The sequence below is a fragment of the Ursus maritimus genome, unplaced genomic scaffold (assembly GCF_017311325.1).
Source record: "Ursus maritimus isolate PB19 unplaced genomic scaffold, ASM1731132v1 scaffold_35, whole genome shotgun sequence".
Taxonomy (NCBI): Eukaryota; Metazoa; Chordata; class Mammalia; order Carnivora; family Ursidae; genus Ursus; species Ursus maritimus.
Window position 1 is genome coordinate 6,671,193 of NW_024426119.1, and position 18,737 is coordinate 6,689,929.

An 18,737-nucleotide genomic window follows, 5' to 3' on the forward strand; every position below is an offset into this window, starting at 1 on the left:
TTTTTCTCATCTATAAAAAAGATAAATAACATTTTAACATTGTAGTGAAAACTGTTTTGACCTTGCAGACATGTGCAAGGATCTCAGGAACTTCCAGAGGTCCCTGGACCACACTGGGAGAAGCTCTCACTTACAGTATCACAACATCCACTGGTAGAAGATTGGATTATAGTAAATACAATGAAATGGTGTGCAGCCTTTAAAAATGCTGATTCTAGAGGTGCCTGGCTGGCTCTTTCACTAGAGCATGCAACTCTTGATCTCAGGGCCGTGAGTTCGAGGGCCACATTGGGTGTAGAGTTTACTTAAAAAAATTTTTTTTTAAAAAATGATGATTCTAGTAAAGCTGAATTTATTGACATGGAAATCTGTCCACAGATAAGCTATATGATCCTGTTTTTTTCAACCAAAACACATAGCCCATACATTGTCTGGAATGATATACCAGATTTTTTTTAAGATTTTATTTATTTATTTGAGAGAGTGCGAGCAAGCAAGCATGGAGGGAGAGTGAGAGGGAGAAGCAGACTCCCCTCTGGGCAGAGAGCCCAACGCAGGGCTCGATCCCAGGACCCTGGACCTGAGCCGAAGGCAGACACTTAACTGAGCAGTTAATGTGCCCCCCCCCAAATTTTTAACTGTAGTTATTTCTGGTTAGTGTGATTGCAAGGGATCTTCATTTTCTTTAAATTTCTTTAATTTTCTTAATTTTCTATAAATGTGTAACTTTTATATATATGCTTATAATCAAAAATACTTCTTTTGGCTTCTATCAGTGATTCTCAGTCGGGACATTTTGCCTTCCAGGGGACATGTGGCATTGTTTGCAGATATTTTTGGTTGTTAGAACTGGGGGTGCTACTAGTATCTAGTAGAGACCAGGGGTGCTGCTAATCATCCTACAGTGCACATCACTGACCCCCCATACCCCCATCCAAGAATTATCTGGCCCAAAATGTCAATAGTGCCAACAGTGAAAAACCTTGGCTTATATAAAATAAACAGTCTTACTTTCTTCTCCCTCCCTTACCCCAGGCTCCCTCCCATCTGCACCTAGCTTGAATATAAATTCACCATCAGGCTTCTTCTGAGAAAATAATAATGTTCTAGAAGTGCCAGGTATTAGGATAACTGATCCCCAAAAAAGGTAGAGGTTTAGAAGAGAAAACATAAAATACTCTACTAATGAATAGTACAGGTGAACATTATTAAGACAATTAAAAGGCCCAGATGGGATTCAGTTTTAGCAGGGCAAAGTTTAAAATCTTTCCTCCATGTGCATGATTACTTCCCTGTTTTCCCAAGATAGAGTGTTATTGTGTCTCTCAAAGGCTATAAGCTAATTGAATCTTCAAAGAACATCCATTCACAGCTTTTGAAAGAATCTCCTTATTTACTAAATGTTCTCCTGTGGGTGATCACCAAGGTTCCTGCCATAATAAAGGTGGGGCATGTCCTCGCTGATGTTTCCTCACATTGTGAGGGGAGCGGAAAGAACACCCATTATAGTTCATTGAAATTAGCTTCTTATGTTGAGCCAGGATTTCAAGCATAGCTGAGTAAATCAAAATGTTGTCTTTAGGCATTTGTTAATTTGAAATGACATCCTTTATAATTTTTACTTGCTGTTGACCAAAAGCATAATTAAGTTCAAATTTTTTTCTTCCACTAATAACCAATACTTAATTTTTACATTTAATAGAAAAAAATGGCTCACTTTAAATTATCTTTGTTGTGTTGCTCTATTGACTGTTTTCTAATTGTTTTTGTTTGCTTGTTTTTAGAGAAACTTCTGATAATCTTGCAGCGCAAAATCTGAAGGGCTCCTTTTCTAATGCTTCAGGTATTGACTAATTATAATCTAAGCGTAATAATGCTGTGTGTGTGTGTGTGTGCGTGCATTGGCTATGAACACTGCTGTGGCTAACTCGTTGTTATATCAGAAAATGTATCTTTAAAGTAACCTATACAATTAATTGTACCAAATGGACTTTATCTCTACGCTTTGAAACTCACATCCTAGAAAATGACTAGGAGCTTGGTGATTCCTCTAATCATAATACGCTCTGTCTTCCTGTCTTATTTTCACAACTGGTTTCATCTTCCTTTGACTCAGTTTACTGTATAGACTAAAAGTGGTTACTGGGAATCTTCCCCACACAGAAGACTGAAGAATAATGTATTGAAATAACCTTGAGAAAGATCAGGTATGCGTTTGTTTTCATGAAAGCCAAGAACGAACAGTGGTGAGAGTTAGGTCGTAATTTCATCACATTTGCCAGCCTTACTGAAAAATGTCCCAGTTACGTCCACAAGAAGATGTATTTGGCTTTTAACAGAACTGAGTCTTTTTGGTTGGTTGTTAGCATGGACTTTCTGCCACTGTCAGATTTCATATACTTTGAGGAATTTAAAGTATGAGTTTGAGAGAGTAAGTTTGACTTTTTCTTTCCCCCTTAGTTCATGAGGTTTTGGTGACTCATACAGCCTGTCTATGCTTTTGTCACCTTCCACCCCCACTCCCACCTGAGAGAAGGCTGGGAGTCCTGACAGAAGCACTAAAACTGCTCAGTGTTAGGGTTTGGGGTTCCTCCAGGTCAAGTGCAGCCAGTTGCAGAGATGGAACACAAAGCCCAGACAGAATCTAGCCCAGAGTGGATTCTACTAATCCTCTCTGCCATCTCTGTGGTATGTTACAGAAAGTGGGAGCAGATAAGTCCCTAAATTCTGCAACTCTCTGTTTCAGGTTTGTTTGAAATCCACGGAGCAGCAGTTGTTCCCATTGTGAGTGTGATAGCCCCAGAGAAGCTGTCAGCCAGCACTAGGAGGCGGTACGAAATTCAGGCAGGTGCACTGTCCTCAGCTTTCCAATGTAAGCTACAAGGAGGAAGAAAACAGGAAAGGAAGATAAACGGTTTCCTGGAAAGAGTTTTCTTCCCACTTCCTTAACTTGGTGGCTTCTGAAAATTTCATCAACAAAGCGTCTCTCTGGTGTTAGGATTCTACCCCATTTGTCCTCCAAAGAGGCATCTGTGTACATTATGGGCACCTCGAAGCACCTACTGTCAGGATTACTAGATCTAAACAAAGACTTTCTGATCTGGATCTGTTGGCAGACAGGGTTGCTTTGTTTCTGTTCTAAGTAACAAAGCAGAAGAGATCGGTTTCTCACCACATACATGTTTTTGGTATTTGCTCTCTGCTTGAAATACCGTATAAAATTTAAAAGACATGGCATAGCCCCAATCTTCAAAGAGTTTACAAGAGAAGCATATGTTCTATACAGTTAGAGAACAATAGAAGTAACAGAATGCTGAATGAGATACACTGAAGGTGAGTGTTGGGACATAGGGGAAGGGTGGACATCAGCGTCTGCTTGGATGATAGATGAAGGTTTCCTGGAGGGGGATCCCTGAAGGATTTAAATAGGTAGGGAGAAAAGATCAGGCCAGTCCTCCAGCTAATGAGCTCAGTAAGGACACTGGCCTCACTTGGGAAGTGGGTGTTAGAGAGCAGTCATTATTTAGAAATGTGATTAAAGGGGCACCTGCGTGGCTCAGTCAGTTAAGTTTCCTGACTCTTTGAATTCAGCTCAAGTCATGATCTCAGGATTGTGGGATCAAGCCCCGAGTCGGGCACCACACTCACCACGGGAGTCTGCTTCCCTCTCTCTCAAATAAATCTTTAAAAAAACGTGATTAGATCGAAATACAAAAGATTAAGTTACCTCATTTTTGTGCACACTCCTAGCTGTTTCTCCGTGTGATGGACGGCAACTCACTTTCACATCTTTCTCCTGTGTTCATCTACAACCAATTTCAGTTCCATGTCCTCGTTGCTGTCACCTTCCCCTTTTTCCAAATTTAGCTTAATACCAAAATCCCCCCGCTTCCACATGCAGTTTCAGTGCCCGGAGGTTTTAGCTGTCATTTCAAAATTAAAAAGAAGTAAGAAGGTGGAGTATTAAATTATCAAAACACACTATAAAATCTCATTTCTCCTGAGATCGGGATAGGCTGGGCAGCCGTCTTTCCAAGTCCCTAGACAGTCTTTGGGAGACCTTCTAGGTCTTGGTTTGTCACTCATGAATGTTTACTACAATAGGAAATAAGACGGCAAGAAAGATGGTTTGTGTTGACAGGTTCTGAACTCTGACAAGTCTTCTCGTTTAGGTACAAACACGACTTCAGACCTCCCTTGCCAACTTACATCAGAAAAGCAGTGAAATTGAAATTTTGGCTGTAAGTTGCTCTCTTTAACATTTTGAGAACTGCCTGTGTCCCTGTCCCTGTCATCAAAGTTACTTCCTCACAGGTCAGGGCATTTTTGCTTCCTGTGCACAGTATGGGGATGCAGGCCTTTTCTCACTGATGCAAACCACATGTAATCTATATGTGTAAAAACTGGGGGGGGGGGGGGCGGGGGATGGAAGGTTCTGTGTTTGTTTCTCTAGTTTTCTTCCTCTGAAAGATGGGAAGCAAGGGGAATAAAAACAAAAGTCACCACTTTTCTAATATGTTTCAGACCTTTGCCTCATTAAAAATACACTGAGTACAGGCAACAGCATCAAGCCTCTGGGGTGTCCTGTGAGGACTGGGGTATTCGTTCACCAGTGCTGACCCCTTACCACGCTATGGTTCCTTTACGTGTGCTTGATCTGATACAGCACAGTAGGTCCCAGACTCTGCAAGCCTGATTGTTTTGCTCCATCCAAAGTGACACCATTGTGACAAGTCAGTATGTGCTGCCTAGGGTTCCCTGACAGACGACAAAACTTGACAAACATTTTTGTGTATCAACAGGTGGATCTACCCAAAGAAACAATCTTACAGTTTTTATCATTAGAGGTAAGCAAAATGAACTCTTGCGCACTGTGGCCTTTAAATTCTAAAGCTTTGTTGTTACTTGGCCAAAACATAATTGAAAATGGCACTATTTTCTTAGCGAAGCTTTTGGGCAGTTCCAGGAATCTAATTTGTTCCTTTCATGTGACGTAGATATTACTAATCAGATTTTGAGAGAATCATACTTTCCTAGTCACTTTTAAGTTTCAGAGATTATTTTAACACCTCCTACATTTACTGTGGTCAGGCTCTGGCAGCCCTTGCTCTAAGCATTTTTCAAATATTAACTAACTCATTTAATGAAACAACCTCAAGAGGTAGGTACTATTATTCCCATTATATAGATAAACAGTAGCAGAAGTGTTTTACATTTTACAGAGAATGAAGAAGAGATGGTAAATATCTCACTCAAGGTCAACCTACTAGTAATCTAGCAGAGCCAGGATTTGAACTTAGGTAGGCTAGGGGAATCTGTATTCCTAACCACTATACAATGCTGACTCAGACCTTCATTTCAACTGGGGAAACTTATTTTTGTAATTTAAAATTTTTTATGGGTAGCACAGAAAATAATCCAGTTAACGAATGGGCAGAAGACATGAGTAGATGGCCAGCAGACATAGGAAAAGATGTTCAACATCACTCATCAGGGAGATACAATCAAAACTACAATGGGATATCACCTCACATCCATCAGAATGGCTAAAATCAAAAACACAAGAAACAACAAGTGTTGGAGAGGATGTGGAGAAATAGGAACCCTCTTGCACTGTTGGTCAGAATGCAAACTGGTACAGGCACTGTGGCAAACAGTATGGAGATTTCTCAAAAAATGGAGCTACTCTACAATCCAGTAATTACATTACTGGTAAATACTGGGTATTTACCCAAAAAATACAAAACACTAATTCAAAGAAATACATTCACCCCTATGTTTATAGCAGCATTTTTTACAACAGCCAAATTACGGAAGCAGCCTAAATGTCCACTGATGAATGGATAAAGATGTGGGGGATGGGGGTGTGTGTGTGTATACACACACACACACACACACACACACAGGAAAATTATTCAGCCATAAAAAAGACTGAAATCCTGCCATTTGCAACAACATGGATGGAGCTAGAGACTAGAATGCTAACTGGAGTAAGCCACAGAAAGACAGATACCATATGATTTCACTCATATGTGGAATTTAAGAAACAAAGAAAATGAGCAAAGGAAAAAGAAAGACAAACCAAGAAACACTCTTAACTACAGAGAATAAACTGATGATTACCAGAAGGGAGGTGGGTGGGGGAATGGGTAAATAGGTGATGGGGATTAAAAAGTACACTTCTCATGGTGAATAGGGAGTAATGTACAGAATTGTTGAATCACTGTATTGTACACCTGAAACTAATACTGTAAGTTAACCATACTGGATTTAAAAAAAATGTTTTTAATGGGTAGCTTATCAAATAGCCTAGTAACTTAAAAAAATTTGAATGAGCATTCTTAATAGCAAAGACAACAAATTATAATCACAGCTACAGATTTTTTTTTAACGTCCTATTAATACTTCGTCTATCCAGAGCATTTAGATTAGATGAAATAAACTTTGCTCCCAAAGTAACATTTCATATATTTTCTGTTGCTGTCTTATAAATAAGCGTATATACCACTGTGCTGGCAATTACTGCTTTATGATCCACTCAAATGGACGCAGAAAGAGGTGTTACTTCCATTTTCCACAAAATAAGCGGGCAGAAATAACTGGTCTAAAGTCGGAGTAAAACACTGTGCTGCATTATTGCTGATCAGGATCTAATAAGGAGTCTTGTTTAAAGAAAATTGATGCTTCAAAGGTAGAACCCCAGCAGCTGCCCCACCAGCTCCATCTGTAACTGCTTTTTTCAGTACACTGAAAGGGGGAATGGCGCCGTTGTTTCATGAGGGCCCCGGAAAAGCCAGTTAATAAACATTAGTAACTAAGTCTTGTCTTATCTGTTTTTTCCTAGTGGGATGCTGATGAACAGGCATTTAACACAACTGTGAAGCAGCTGCTGTCACGCCTGCCAAAGCAGAGATACCTCAAATTAGTCTGTGATGAAATTTATAACATCAAAGTAGAAAAAAAGTAAGTTACCACTAAAGTATTGCAGGTTTCAACATGGGTTAAAACTAGAGGGGTTTAAGGTGACACATTTTATTGTCTCGTTGAGGTTTGGTGGCTGATAAACCATTTTGTTAGAACTGCCCCTGAAAAATCAGTAAATCCCGTTCAGGACTGTGAATCACAGTCACAATTTATCAGTAACCAAACAGCACTGTCAGGAGTAGCTGCCCCACTTACGAGTTTCATCACCCAGGTAACTCTAGCAATGTCTACGTGAAAGGGAAATGCTGTGACTGCTTTGCTTTAGGTCCTCATGTCAGAATGCCAGTCATTCATGTTACCGTCTGCTTAAAACACAAGAAAACCTGTGAGGTGAACGGGGTTCCCCTAAGGGGCCTTACATACGGACCCGTGCCAGTTAAAGCTTCTGTAACAGGTTATTTTTTTCAGTCACTAGCCTTCCCGTTGTTTTTTTAACAAAACTTTACGGTTAAGTGTTCTAAAAATAATTTGTTGTTAATTTTGTTCTTCTCCCATTATACTGATCCTACGTCTTGTCTTTTGCAGGGTATCTGTGCTATTCCTGTATAGCTACAGAGATGACTACTACCGAATCTTATTTTAATCCTAAAGAATGGTCATTATCTAGTTCTAAGACAGGAGCTTATACTATGAAATGTACATTTATTGTAATTTTAACTTTACATTGTAAGAAGCTGTCCTACAAAGTTGAGCTTTGTAAGTTTTTCATGTGTAATATATAAATTTATCTTTTTGAACATAATAAATGCTTTCATATATCTGCTGCTTTTAAGTTGTAAATCTGTTAATTCTGAAGGTTTTGTGGAGCTAGAACACAAGAAAATAGCCATGTTTTTCCCTTAATTCTAATGACTGAGTGCCCAAACCACTCCCAACAAATGAATCCAAAAAGATCCACATTAAGACACATAGTAACTATAACAGCAAAAAGTAGTAAAGAAAAGAATTTTAAAGCAGCAAGAGAAAACAGTTGCATACAAGGGAAACCCCTTGTAAGGCTATCAGCTAATTTTTCAGCAGAAACTTTCAGCAGAAGGGAGTGCCATGATAAATTCAAAGTGCTGAAAGAAAAAAAGCCTGCAGCCAAGAATACTCTATCCAACAAGGCTATCAATCAGAATAGAAGAGATAAATGAGTTTCTCAGACAAAAGTTAAAGGAATTCATGACCAAAGTATTAAGACTCAGTGGAGAGGAAAAATCATAGTAGGCACAGGAAAAGTAGGAAGCACCGAAGCAATGAAAGTATTTCTATAAAAATTAGTCAAGGGAGAAAAAACAAAAAAGGACGTAAAGTATAACACCGTATACCTAGAACTGTGGTTGGGAGAGAAGTAAAGCATGGGCTTAACCTTAAGTGAGTGTCAACTTAATACAGTTTGCTATATACTTAAGAGGTTAGATACTAACCTAATGGTAACCACAAATCAAAAACCAGTAATAGATATACAAAAAAACAGAGAAAAGAATATCACTAAGGAAAGCCTGCAAACCATGAGAGAAGAGAGCAAGAGAGGAAAGAAACCAAGAACTACAAAAACAACCATAAAATAAGTAACAAAACCATACACAAAAATAAATTCAAAATGGTTGAAAGACCTAAATGTAAGACAGGAAACCATCAAAATACTAGAGGAGAAAACAGACAGCAAAATCTTTGACCTCGGCCATAGCAACGTCTTATCAGACACATGTCCAGAGGCAAGGGAAACAAAAGCAAATATGAACTATTGGGACCTCATCAGGATAAAAAGCTTCTGCACAGTGAAGGAAACAACAAAACTAAAAGGCAACCAATGGACTGGGAGAAGATATTTGCGTATGACATACTGGATAAAGGGCTAGTATCCAGAATATATAAAGAACTCATCAAAATCAACACCCCAAAAATAATCTAAGAAATGTGCAGAAGACACGAACAGACGTTTCCCCAAAGAAGACATACAAATGACTAACAGACACGTGAAAAAATGTGCAACATCACTCATCATCAGGGAAATACAAATCAAAACCACGACGACATACTACCTCACACCAGTCAAAATGGCTAAAATTAACAACTCAGGAAACACTACATGTTGGCAAGGATGCAGAAAAAACAAGAACCCTTTTGCACTGTTGGGGGGAATGCAAACTGGTGCAGCCACTCTGGAAAACAGTACGGAGGTTACTCAAAGAATTAAAAACAGAACTACCCTACGACCCAGCAATTTGCACTACTAGGTATTTATCCGAAGGATATAAAAATGCTGATTTGAAGGGGCACACACACCCCAATGTTTTATAGCAGCACTATGAACAACAGCCAAATTATGGAAAGAGCCCAAATTTCCATCGACTGATGAATGGATAAAGATGTGGTACATATACACAACAGGGTATGTCATCAAAAGAATGAAATCTTGCCATTTGCAACACTGGATGGAACTAGAGTGTATGATGCTAAGCAAAGTCAGAGAAAGACAAATACATGATTGCACTCATACGTGGACTTTAAGAAACCAAACACATGAACATAGGGGAAGGGAAGGAAAAATAAAAACAGGCAAACCGTAAGTGACTTTTTTAAAAAAAGATTTATTTGAGAGAGAGACCATGAGCACAAGTGGGCACCTGGGTTATTAAGTGTCTAACTCTTGGTTTCGGCTCAGGTTTGACCTCAGGGTCATTAGATGGAGCCCCACGCTGGTCTCTGCTCAGCACAGTCTTCTTGGGATTCTCGTTTCTTCCGTCTCTGCCTCTGTCCCTTCCCACAACCCCGCGGTCTCTCTCTCTCTCTCTCTCTCTCTCTCTCTCTCTCTCATAAATCTTGGGGTGCCTGGGTGGCTCAGTTGGTTAAGCTGCTGCTTTTGGCTCAGGTCGTGATCCCAGGGTCCTGGGATTGAGCCCCATGTCAGGCTCCCTGCTCAGTGAGGAGCCTGCTTCTCCCCCTGCTGTGCTCTCTCTCTCTGTCAAATAAATAAAATCTTAAAAAAAAAAAAGTCTTTAAAAAAAAATAAAGACTTTAACAAGAGATGAAGAAGGACATTACATAATAAAAAAGGGACAAGCCAACAAGAGGATGCAACAAAACTATGCACCCAACATTGAAGCACCCAAATATGTAAAACAGGTAATAACAAAGGAAGTAATCAAGAGTTAATACAGTGACAGTAGGGACTTTAACACCCCACTTACATCAACAAGTAGATCGTCCAAACAGAAAATCAAAGAAACTGGTTTTGAATGATGCACTGGACAAGATGGATCTAACATATATTCAGAACATTCCATCCTAAAATAGCAAAATACACATTCTGTTCAAGTGCACATGGAACACTCTCCAGAAGAGATCACATATTAGGCCACAAAACAAGCCTCAACAAATAAGTTATACCACGTATCTTTTCTAGTCACAATACTATGATATTAGAACTCAACCACAAGAAAAAAATCTTCCTGGAAAGAGGGACGCGTGGGTGGCTCATTCAGTTAAGCGTCTGCCTTCAGCTCAGGTCATAATCCCAGGGTCCCGGGATTGAGGCCCGCATCAGGCTCCTTGCTCAGTGGGGAGCCTGCTTCTCCCTCTGCCTGCTGCCCCCTCCCCTGGCTTGTGCTCTTTCTCTCTGGCAAATAAATAAAATCTTTAAAAAAAAAAAAATCTGGAAAGAGCACAAATACATGGAGGTTAAATAACATGCTACTCAACAGTGAACAGGTCAACCACAAAATCAAAAAGGAAAAGAAAAAATAACATGGAAACAAATAAAAGTGAAAATACAAAATCTTCAGGGTGTGGCAAAAGCAGTTCTAAGATGGAAGTTTACAGCAACACAGTTCTACATCAAGAAGAAAAATCTCAAATAACCTAAGCTTACACCCAAAGGAGCTAGAAAGAATAAACAAAACCCCAAACCAGAAGGAAATAATAAAGATTAGAGCAGAAATAAACCAAACAGAAACTAAAACAGACAAGATCAATGAAATCAGGAGCTTGTTCTTTGAAAAGATAACAAAATTGATACTTAGCCAAATTCATTAAAAAAAGACTCCAAAATCAGAAATGAAAGAGAAATAATAACCGACACCACAGAAATACAAAGGATTATAAGACAATACTATGAAAATTAAATGCCAATAAATTAAGACAACCTAGAAGAAATGGATACATTTCTAGAGACATACAGCCTCCCAAAGTGAATCAGGAAGAAATGGAAAATTTGAACAGACCAATTACCAGCAATGAAATTAAATCAGTAATCAAAACACTCAACATGGGGCACATTGGTGGCTCAGTTGGTTAAGCATCTGACTCGATCTCAGCTCAGGTCTTGATTACAGGGTTGTGAGTTCAAGCCCCCACTGGGCTCCCTGCTAGGCAGAGAACATACTTAAACAAAACACTACAAAAAAAGAGAACTATAGGCCAGTATCTCTAATGAACATAGATGTAAATATCCTCAACAAAATATTAGCAAACTGAATCCAACAATACGTTTAAAAAAATCATTCACCACGATTAAGTGGGATTTATTCCTGGGATGTAAGAGTGGTTCAGTTTGCACAAATCAACCAACGTGATACATCACATCAACAAGAGAGTGGATAAAAAACATATGCTCATTTGAACAAATGCAGAAAAAACATTTGACAAAGTACAACATCTATTCATGATAAAAATCCTCAACAGATATTTTGAAGTATGTTCCCTCTAAACCTAATAAAGGCCATATATGAAAAACCCACACCTAACATCATACTCAATGGTGAAAACATGACAGCTTTTCCTCTAAGATCAAGAAAAAGATAAGGATATCTGCTCTCACCACTTTTATTCAACTTAGTATTGGAAGTCACAGCGATTAGACAAGAAAAGGCATCCAAATTTGTAAGAAAGTAAAACTGGTTTTTTAAAGATTTTATTAGCAGCACATGAGCGGGAGTGGGGGTGGGGAAGGGAGAAGCTGGCTCCCTGCTGAATAGGGAAGCCAATGCAGGGCTCGATTCCAGGACCCCAGAATCATGACCTGAGCTGAAGGCAGATACTTAACCAACTGAGTCAACCAGGCACCCCAAGAAAGTAATACTTTATTCACTACTGGCAGATGTCATCATACTGCTATATATAGAAAACCCTAAAGACTCCACCAAAAAACTACTAGAATTCATTAATGAATTCAGTAAGTCGCAGGACACAAAATCAATGTACAGAAATCCATTGCATTTCTATACACTAACAATGAAGTAGCAGAAAGAGAAACTAAGAAAACAATCCCATTTACAGTTGCACCAAAAATAACAAAATACCTAGGAATAAACTTAACTAAGGAGATGAAAGACCTATACTTTGAAAACTACAAAACACTAATGAAAGAAATTGAAGATAACACAAACAAATGGAAAAATATTCTATGCTTATGGATTGGAAGAACAAATAGTTAAGATGTCCACACTACCCAAAGCAATCTACAGATGTAATGCCATCTCTATCAAAATACCAACATTTTTCACAGAACTAGAACAATCCTAAAATTTGTATGGAACCATAAAAGAAACCAAAATAGCCAAAGCAATTGTGAAAAAGAACAACAACCAAAAAATGGGACATATCACAATCTTAGATTTCAAGATACACTCACAAAGTTGTAGTAACCAAAACAGTATAGTACGGACAGCATAGACATACAGATGGATGGAACAGAATACAGAGCCCAGAAATAAACCCATGATTACGTAGTCAATTAATCTTTGACAAAGGAGGCAAGACAATGCAATGGGAAAGTCTCTTCAATAAACGGTGTTGAGAAAAGTGGACCGCTTTCTTACACCATACACAAAAATAAACTCAAAATGGATTAAGGACCTTAATTGTGAGACCTGAAACCACAAATGTCCTAGATGAGAGCACGAGTAGTAATTTCCCTGACATCTTCCACAGCAACATTTTTCTAGATATGTCTCCTGAGGCAAGGGAAACAAAAGCAAAAATAAACTATTGGGACTACATCAAAATATAAAGCTTCTGCACAGCAAAGGTAACAATCAACAAAACTGAAAGACAATCTATGAAACAGGAGAAGATATCTGTAAATGACATATCCAATAAAGAGTTAGTATCCAAAATATATAAAGAGCTTACATAACACAGAAAAAATCCAAACAATCCAATTAAAAATGGACATGAACAGACATTTCTCCAAAGAAGACATACAGATGGCCAACAGACCAATTAAAAATGCTCAACATCACTCATCATCAGGGAAATGCACATTAAAACCACAATGAGATATATATCACCTCCAACCTGTCAGAATGGCTAAAATCAAAAACAGAAGGAATAAGTGTTGGCAATGATGTGGAGAAACAGGAACCCTTGTGCACTGTTGGTGGGAACGCAAACTGGTGTAGCTACTGTGGAAAACAGTATGAAGTTTCCTCACAAAATTAAAAAGAACTGCCATATGATCCAGTAACTTCACTAGTGGGAATTTACCCAAAGAATACAAAAACACTAATTTGAAAAGATACACCTCTAGGCTTACTGCAGCATTATTTACAACAGCCAAATTACAGAAGCCCCCCAAGTGTCCACCGGTAGATGAGTGGATAAAGAAGTGGTACAAATATACACAGTGGACTACTATTCAGCCATAACAAGAATGAAATCCTACCATTTGCAACAACATGGATGGAGCTACAGAGTATACTGCTAGGTGAAGTAAGTCAGAGAAATACATATACTATATTCTTCTATGTGGAATTTAGGAAACAACAAAAGAAAACAAAACAAAACACCAAAGAAAAACCAAAAAAAGACTCTTAACTATAGGGAATAAACTGATGGTTACCAGAGGGGAGGTTGGTGGAGAGAGGGGTGAAATAGTTGAAGGGGATTCAAAATTCACTTATCCTGATGAGCACTGATAAAATTGCTGAATCACTATGTTGTACACCTAAAATTACTTTAACACTGCATGTTAACTATACTGAAATTTAAAAAAAATTTTTCATTTGGATGCAGGTATTTCTACTAAGAAATCTAATAAAGAGAGATTAGCCGATAACCCATCTTGCAACCTGCTCTCTTGAAAAAAGTAAAATATTCTTTTTCCCCTCCCCCAAAAATGTCCAATCAAAGGGTTTAAAGAAATACAGTATCATATTTAACTTGGAATCATTATTCCTGCTAATTTTGTAATGTGCTTATCCTTAAGGTAGTGCAAAAGGAACAGGATGTTACATTATACAGCCAGCTGGGAAGAATACAATTTTTTATAAAACTGTCATTTTTTTTTTTTTTTAAGATTTTATTTGAGAGGCACCTGGGTGACTCTCTTAAGTGTCTGCCTTCGGCTCAGGTCATGATCCCGAGGTCCTGGGATCAAGCCCCACATCAGGCTCCATGCTCAGCTGGGAGCCTATTTCTCCCTCTCCTCCCTGCTCGTGCTCTCTCTCGCTGTGTGTCTCCCTCTCAAATAAATAAAATCTTAAAAAAAAAAAAAAAAGATTTTGTTTGAGAGAGTGCATGAGTAGGGGAGAGGGTTACAGGGAGAGGGAGAGACAGAGAAAATCAAGCAGACTCTGCACCAAGCGCAGAGTCCAACATAGGGCTCAATCTCACAACCCTGAGATCACAACCTGAGCCAAAACCAAGAGTCTGACACTTAACCGACTGAGCCACCCATGCACCCCAAACTGTCAGGTTTTAATACCAATAACCTAGAACATAAGGGTAAAGCCCCTTCATAATCATACAATCCAGAATTAGTTAATTATTGCCAGAAACTATTAATAGGGGGTGGGAAAAGTAATAAATAAGAGATGGTCAGTGCAGATAAATAGAGGTTTAATGATCCATTGTTCTTCACACAGATTACAGAGACTTTATAATCCCAGGTTATACGATGATACAACACAGACCAATCAGCCAATTCTAAAATAAACTTGGCTTCTTACAACTATCCTGTAAACACTGCAGCCCTTCCTCCATCAAAATGACCCCCATCTCACATGAAAAGTTATTACAGGGGAACCAGAAACCTAGCTTTGTGGCCAAAAGTAAACACTAAAGAAAAAATAGTAATTCAGTGATTAGTTGGTGAAAGAAGGATATCTGGTGCCCTTCCTTCACTGTGCTGCTTTGCTCTTCTTACTCTTGCTCTTTTTGTCCCTCTTCTTCAGCCCATCCATGTTAGCTCTCAATAGGTTTGAGTAAGCCTAAAAGACACACAGCACGAACTTAGTGGGAAGAGTTGCAAATTGGTGGAGCAGCTGCCCCCATTTCCACAATGGATTTAGAGTAGTCAGTATCAGAAAGCCTACCTACCTGATAAAGCATATAATACCATGGGACACTTGTATCCTATGCAAAATGGTGTAAGAGGAAAACATACTCTTTCACATTACAGCAGCTTCCAACATTTTTTAACCAAAAAGGGAAAACTACAGGCAACTTCTTATTTACTATTCTATAGGTAGAACATATCTGAAGCCAAATGCAAAATCTACCTTAAAAAAAACTAAAAAGGAAAACAATACCAGTGTTGAAAGTAAAAATCAGACCCTGGCAGCTTTCACTCAAAGTACTGACAAAACATAAGAAATATCATTCTTAACCCAGTGTTCAATTTTGTGCTCACTCCTGCCCTGAGAAAGGGTGTATAGGGAACACCAGAAACTCACCATCTGAAACTTGTTCACTTCTTTGGAGCTCACCTGGAAAAGGGAAAGAAAAAAAAGGTGCACCCCTATTACTCATATAGAAATCCTCTGTCTCACCCCAGGCAGTAACTCATTAAAACAACATCATAATCTTTAAAATATATCTTTCCAACTTTAGGGGTCATAATACACTAACAGCTATTCTTCTCCTTCACTTTACTTTGCCTGAGGAAGAAGCAAAGCAGCTCTGCACTTTTTTCCACGTGAGAATTGTACCAAGAAGGGAAGAGGCAGAAGGGGGCTCCTAAAGAAGCTAAGTTTCTCACCTCTGAAATTTCTTACACACATGGCACTGACTTTCTCCCTGGATTCCAGAGATGTCAGAGAACTTCATTTTAATCTTCTGTGCAAGATATATTTAAACTACTTCCTCCCCATCTTATTTTAAACCTACTTTCCATTAATTCAGGCCTATTTAAGCAAAATGCAAGCTACCACAGGAGAAATTCTACTTCTGAAGATTCCTAAGGTTTTCACATTTCATGATACCCAAGTTCATTTTTTAAAACCACCTAAGTTTGCTTTACTATAAAAGTCCTCTCAAGATAACTGGTAGAAGGAGACTTATCAACTAATTATGGTCTACATTCTCATGAATGTCCTATCCTGATACAACTGAGGAGCAGTCTGGTTCTGGCCCAGCAAAGTAAGAAAGTATTCATTCAGAATCCAGAAAGTTTATTGCTTTGCCACACTCCACCTTGAAAGGGAACACTAGGGCTGTTGACTAAATCCATATTCTCTCTGTATGTTAGCAGCAAGCCTAACACACAGCTACATGTTTGCTATGTCAACCACAAATACACGTGAATTATCAGCTTACAAGTAAAATCACCTGGTACCAAGAAACTGTTCATTGAAGGCCCAACACAGTAAGGGAATTAAGAATCAAATATTTATGCTGCCTGCTCCTTACAATGTCACTATGTGTAAGGATCAATATGCTTATTTTATTTTCACAAAAACTTCAGTAGAACCTAGTATTTAACTTCTTCAATTTAATTTTGCTCTTGAATTTCCTACTAGGGTAATAAAAGGTGGCCCTGATCCCGAAACAGCTGAGGAGCTACATACTTACTAGCTTTTATTTAAGGCAAAAACAAAAACCTGGTTCAGAAATGCCCATCCTCAATTAAGTTCAAGTCTTCTTTCTCCAAAATTGTGCTATTGGGAATCCAACTCACCACAGTGCTGATCTTCTTTTTCCCATCAGTAGCTCTTAACAGACACTTGTTGTCTGAGGGCTCAAAGCCCTCTACGGAACCTTTCCTTGGAATGGGTTTAGTTCGACCATCATCTGCATGAAAAATACATCCTGATGAACACAGCCACAAACATTAACAGGTAGATGAAAAGTTAGTAAGTAGGGAAGGGATACGAAGACGATACCTAATTCACCTCCACTACTCTAGATCTGTTAACTACATTAAAGTTGGCCAAACCTTGGGAAACTACTTGCTATTTCCACGATGGGAACACGGTAATAACGAAGCAGATTAAATCTAACGGTGGCGGGGATTTGGGATCCCTGACACCCCCCCCTCCCCAAAAAAAAAAGCCCTAACTGGGGCACACCGTAACCAGAACCAGCTTGGGTGGCTAAATGCTGGGGGTCGCACGCGCCACAATCCCTAATGTTCCAGCCCCCCGGCCCTGAATGTGCCCAGTACGGGAGGAAGGTAGGGGAAGGAGGGGATGCGCGGCAGACTCCGCCCTCAGTTCCCGACACTGGACACCCCGGGCGGGGTGTCGCTCGGCCTCCCAAATGCCTTCTGGCCTTGCCGCGTCGACAGCTGCTTACACTTCTTCAGGGTGATGAACACGCTGCCCGACAACCGGCACTTCTGGAAGAGTCTGGTCAGCTCCGTCAGGAACTGGAACACAAACCGGGCCCCGTGAGGCAGACCCAAATCCTCGCCCCGTAAAGTCCCCGTCCCTTCCGCAGTAGGAGGCAGAGGCCCCCAGCTAAGTCCCAAACGACATCCATCCCTCAGCCGGCCCGCTCCGGCTTTACCTGCTCGCTCTCCAGCAGCACCATTGCGGCGCAGCTAGCTCCCCTGCGTCAGCATAAGGCCCAAGCAATGGGAGCCGGAAGCTTCGCCCAGGCTGGGCGGGACTTCCGCTATGAGATTTCGACTCTCTTCCACCAATCCCTGCCTCCGCCTTCTCTGCTTCCTCCGCCAGCGCCTGCGCTCTGGGACGCCTCCGCCTCTCGCGTGGACTAACCTGCAGTGCGGCCCTCGGGCGGTCCCGGATTTAAGCGACCCAGAAGTTCTCTCACCTGGGTCAGTGTGAGGGCGCCCGAAAGAGGGCTTTGATGGAGACCTGTAATATACCTGTAGTATATTCAGCTGTATGTTGGGCAAATTACCTAACGGCCGAGTGCTTCCGTTTCCTCAGTCTGTGATAACGGTATCCAATTCAGAGTATGGTTGTGAAGAGTACATGCATTTAACACCTGGAGTAGTGCCTGACACACAGAAATTGCTCCATAAGCATTAACAGTCCTTGTTATTGTTGTTTCCATTATCACTGTCATCATTTTACCAAGTTCCTATGGCGGTCCTCTGAACTCTCCCTCTATCCTGACCAGGCTGGGTGCCCTAAATAAAGGCTAAATAAAAACTCTAGAGAGAGGGATTGGCGTCCAGTCTTGGTTTCACCCTGGGATTCAGGCAGGAGACCTGCATTCCTGGCCCTGCTCTGTCAGTAGCCAACTTGAACCTTAGGCCCTCTGAGAAGTCAAGCATTTAATCATGCAACGGGTTTTTACTGAGGGCCTCTTTGCCTGAGCCAGACACTGTTGTAGGGGTTGAGGATACAGCAGGATAAGCGAAGTTCCTGGTTTCCTGGAACTTGGGTTAAAGAAATAGGCAGGAAATAAGTAAGAATAACTTCAGATAATGATGAGCGCTGTGAAGACAACAGGGTGATACAAACGAGAGAGAGGTTGGGGTCCGGGAAATCTCTTAGAGGAGAACTTTGAGCCAGAAGCTAAAGGGACCAGCCATTCAAAGATCTGGGGACAGTGTTTCAGACACAGGGAGTGGCTAG

General features: G+C 40.0%; 2 protein-coding genes across 5 annotated transcripts in view; one reads left to right on the forward strand and one right to left on the reverse strand.

Annotated features, from left to right (window-relative positions):
• The window catches only part of EIF2AK4 (eukaryotic translation initiation factor 2 alpha kinase 4), a 103,141-nt gene extending 95,399 nt beyond the window's left edge, over positions 1 to 7,742 (forward strand). For 2 of the 4 annotated variants that reach the window (XM_040620449.1, XM_040620450.1), the window contains 6 exons: positions 1,785 to 1,843; positions 2,747 to 2,844; positions 4,173 to 4,241; positions 4,803 to 4,847; positions 6,845 to 6,963; positions 7,510 to 7,742. In XM_040620449.1, coding sequence (XP_040476383.1) covers positions 1,785 to 1,843; positions 2,747 to 2,844; positions 4,173 to 4,241; positions 4,803 to 4,847; positions 6,845 to 6,963; positions 7,510 to 7,567 — 448 coding nt within the window. In that variant the 3' untranslated portion in view covers positions 7,568 to 7,742. Of the gene's footprint in view, positions 1 to 1,784; positions 1,844 to 2,746; positions 2,845 to 4,172; positions 4,242 to 4,802; positions 4,848 to 6,844; positions 6,964 to 7,509 lie in introns of those variants that run through there. The other 2 variants (XR_005831924.1, XM_040620451.1) reach the window with 2 other exon arrangements.
• A 7,049-nt stretch (positions 7,743 to 14,791) lies between these two features.
• On the reverse strand, positions 14,792 to 17,809 carry SRP14 (signal recognition particle 14). Its single transcript, XM_008702257.2, has 5 exons — positions 17,698 to 17,809; positions 17,485 to 17,557; positions 16,868 to 16,980; positions 15,645 to 15,677; positions 14,792 to 15,179 (listed from the first exon to the last, which is right to left on the reverse strand). The coding sequence occupies exons 1-5, from the start codon at positions 17,719 to 17,721 to the stop codon at positions 15,090 to 15,092; spliced, it is 333 nt and encodes a 110-aa protein (XP_008700479.1). The 5' UTR covers positions 17,722 to 17,809; the 3' UTR covers positions 14,792 to 15,089.
• Between the last annotated feature and the right edge of the window lie 928 nt (positions 17,810 to 18,737).

Excerpts from the sequence above, each read along its gene's own strand:
- SRP14 (XM_008702257.2), bottom strand. The coding sequence starts at position 17,721 with ATGGTGCTGCTGGAGAGCGAGCAG. Across the intron at positions 15,678-16,867 it reads AAAAGAAGATCAGCACTGTG|GTGAGCTCCAAAGAAGTGAA; the intron begins GTGAGTTGGATT and ends TCCCTTTTCCAG. Across the intron at positions 15,180-15,644 it reads AAGTGAACAAGTTTCAGATG|GCTTACTCAAACCTATTGAG; the intron begins GTGAGTTTCTGG and ends TGTGTCTTTTAG.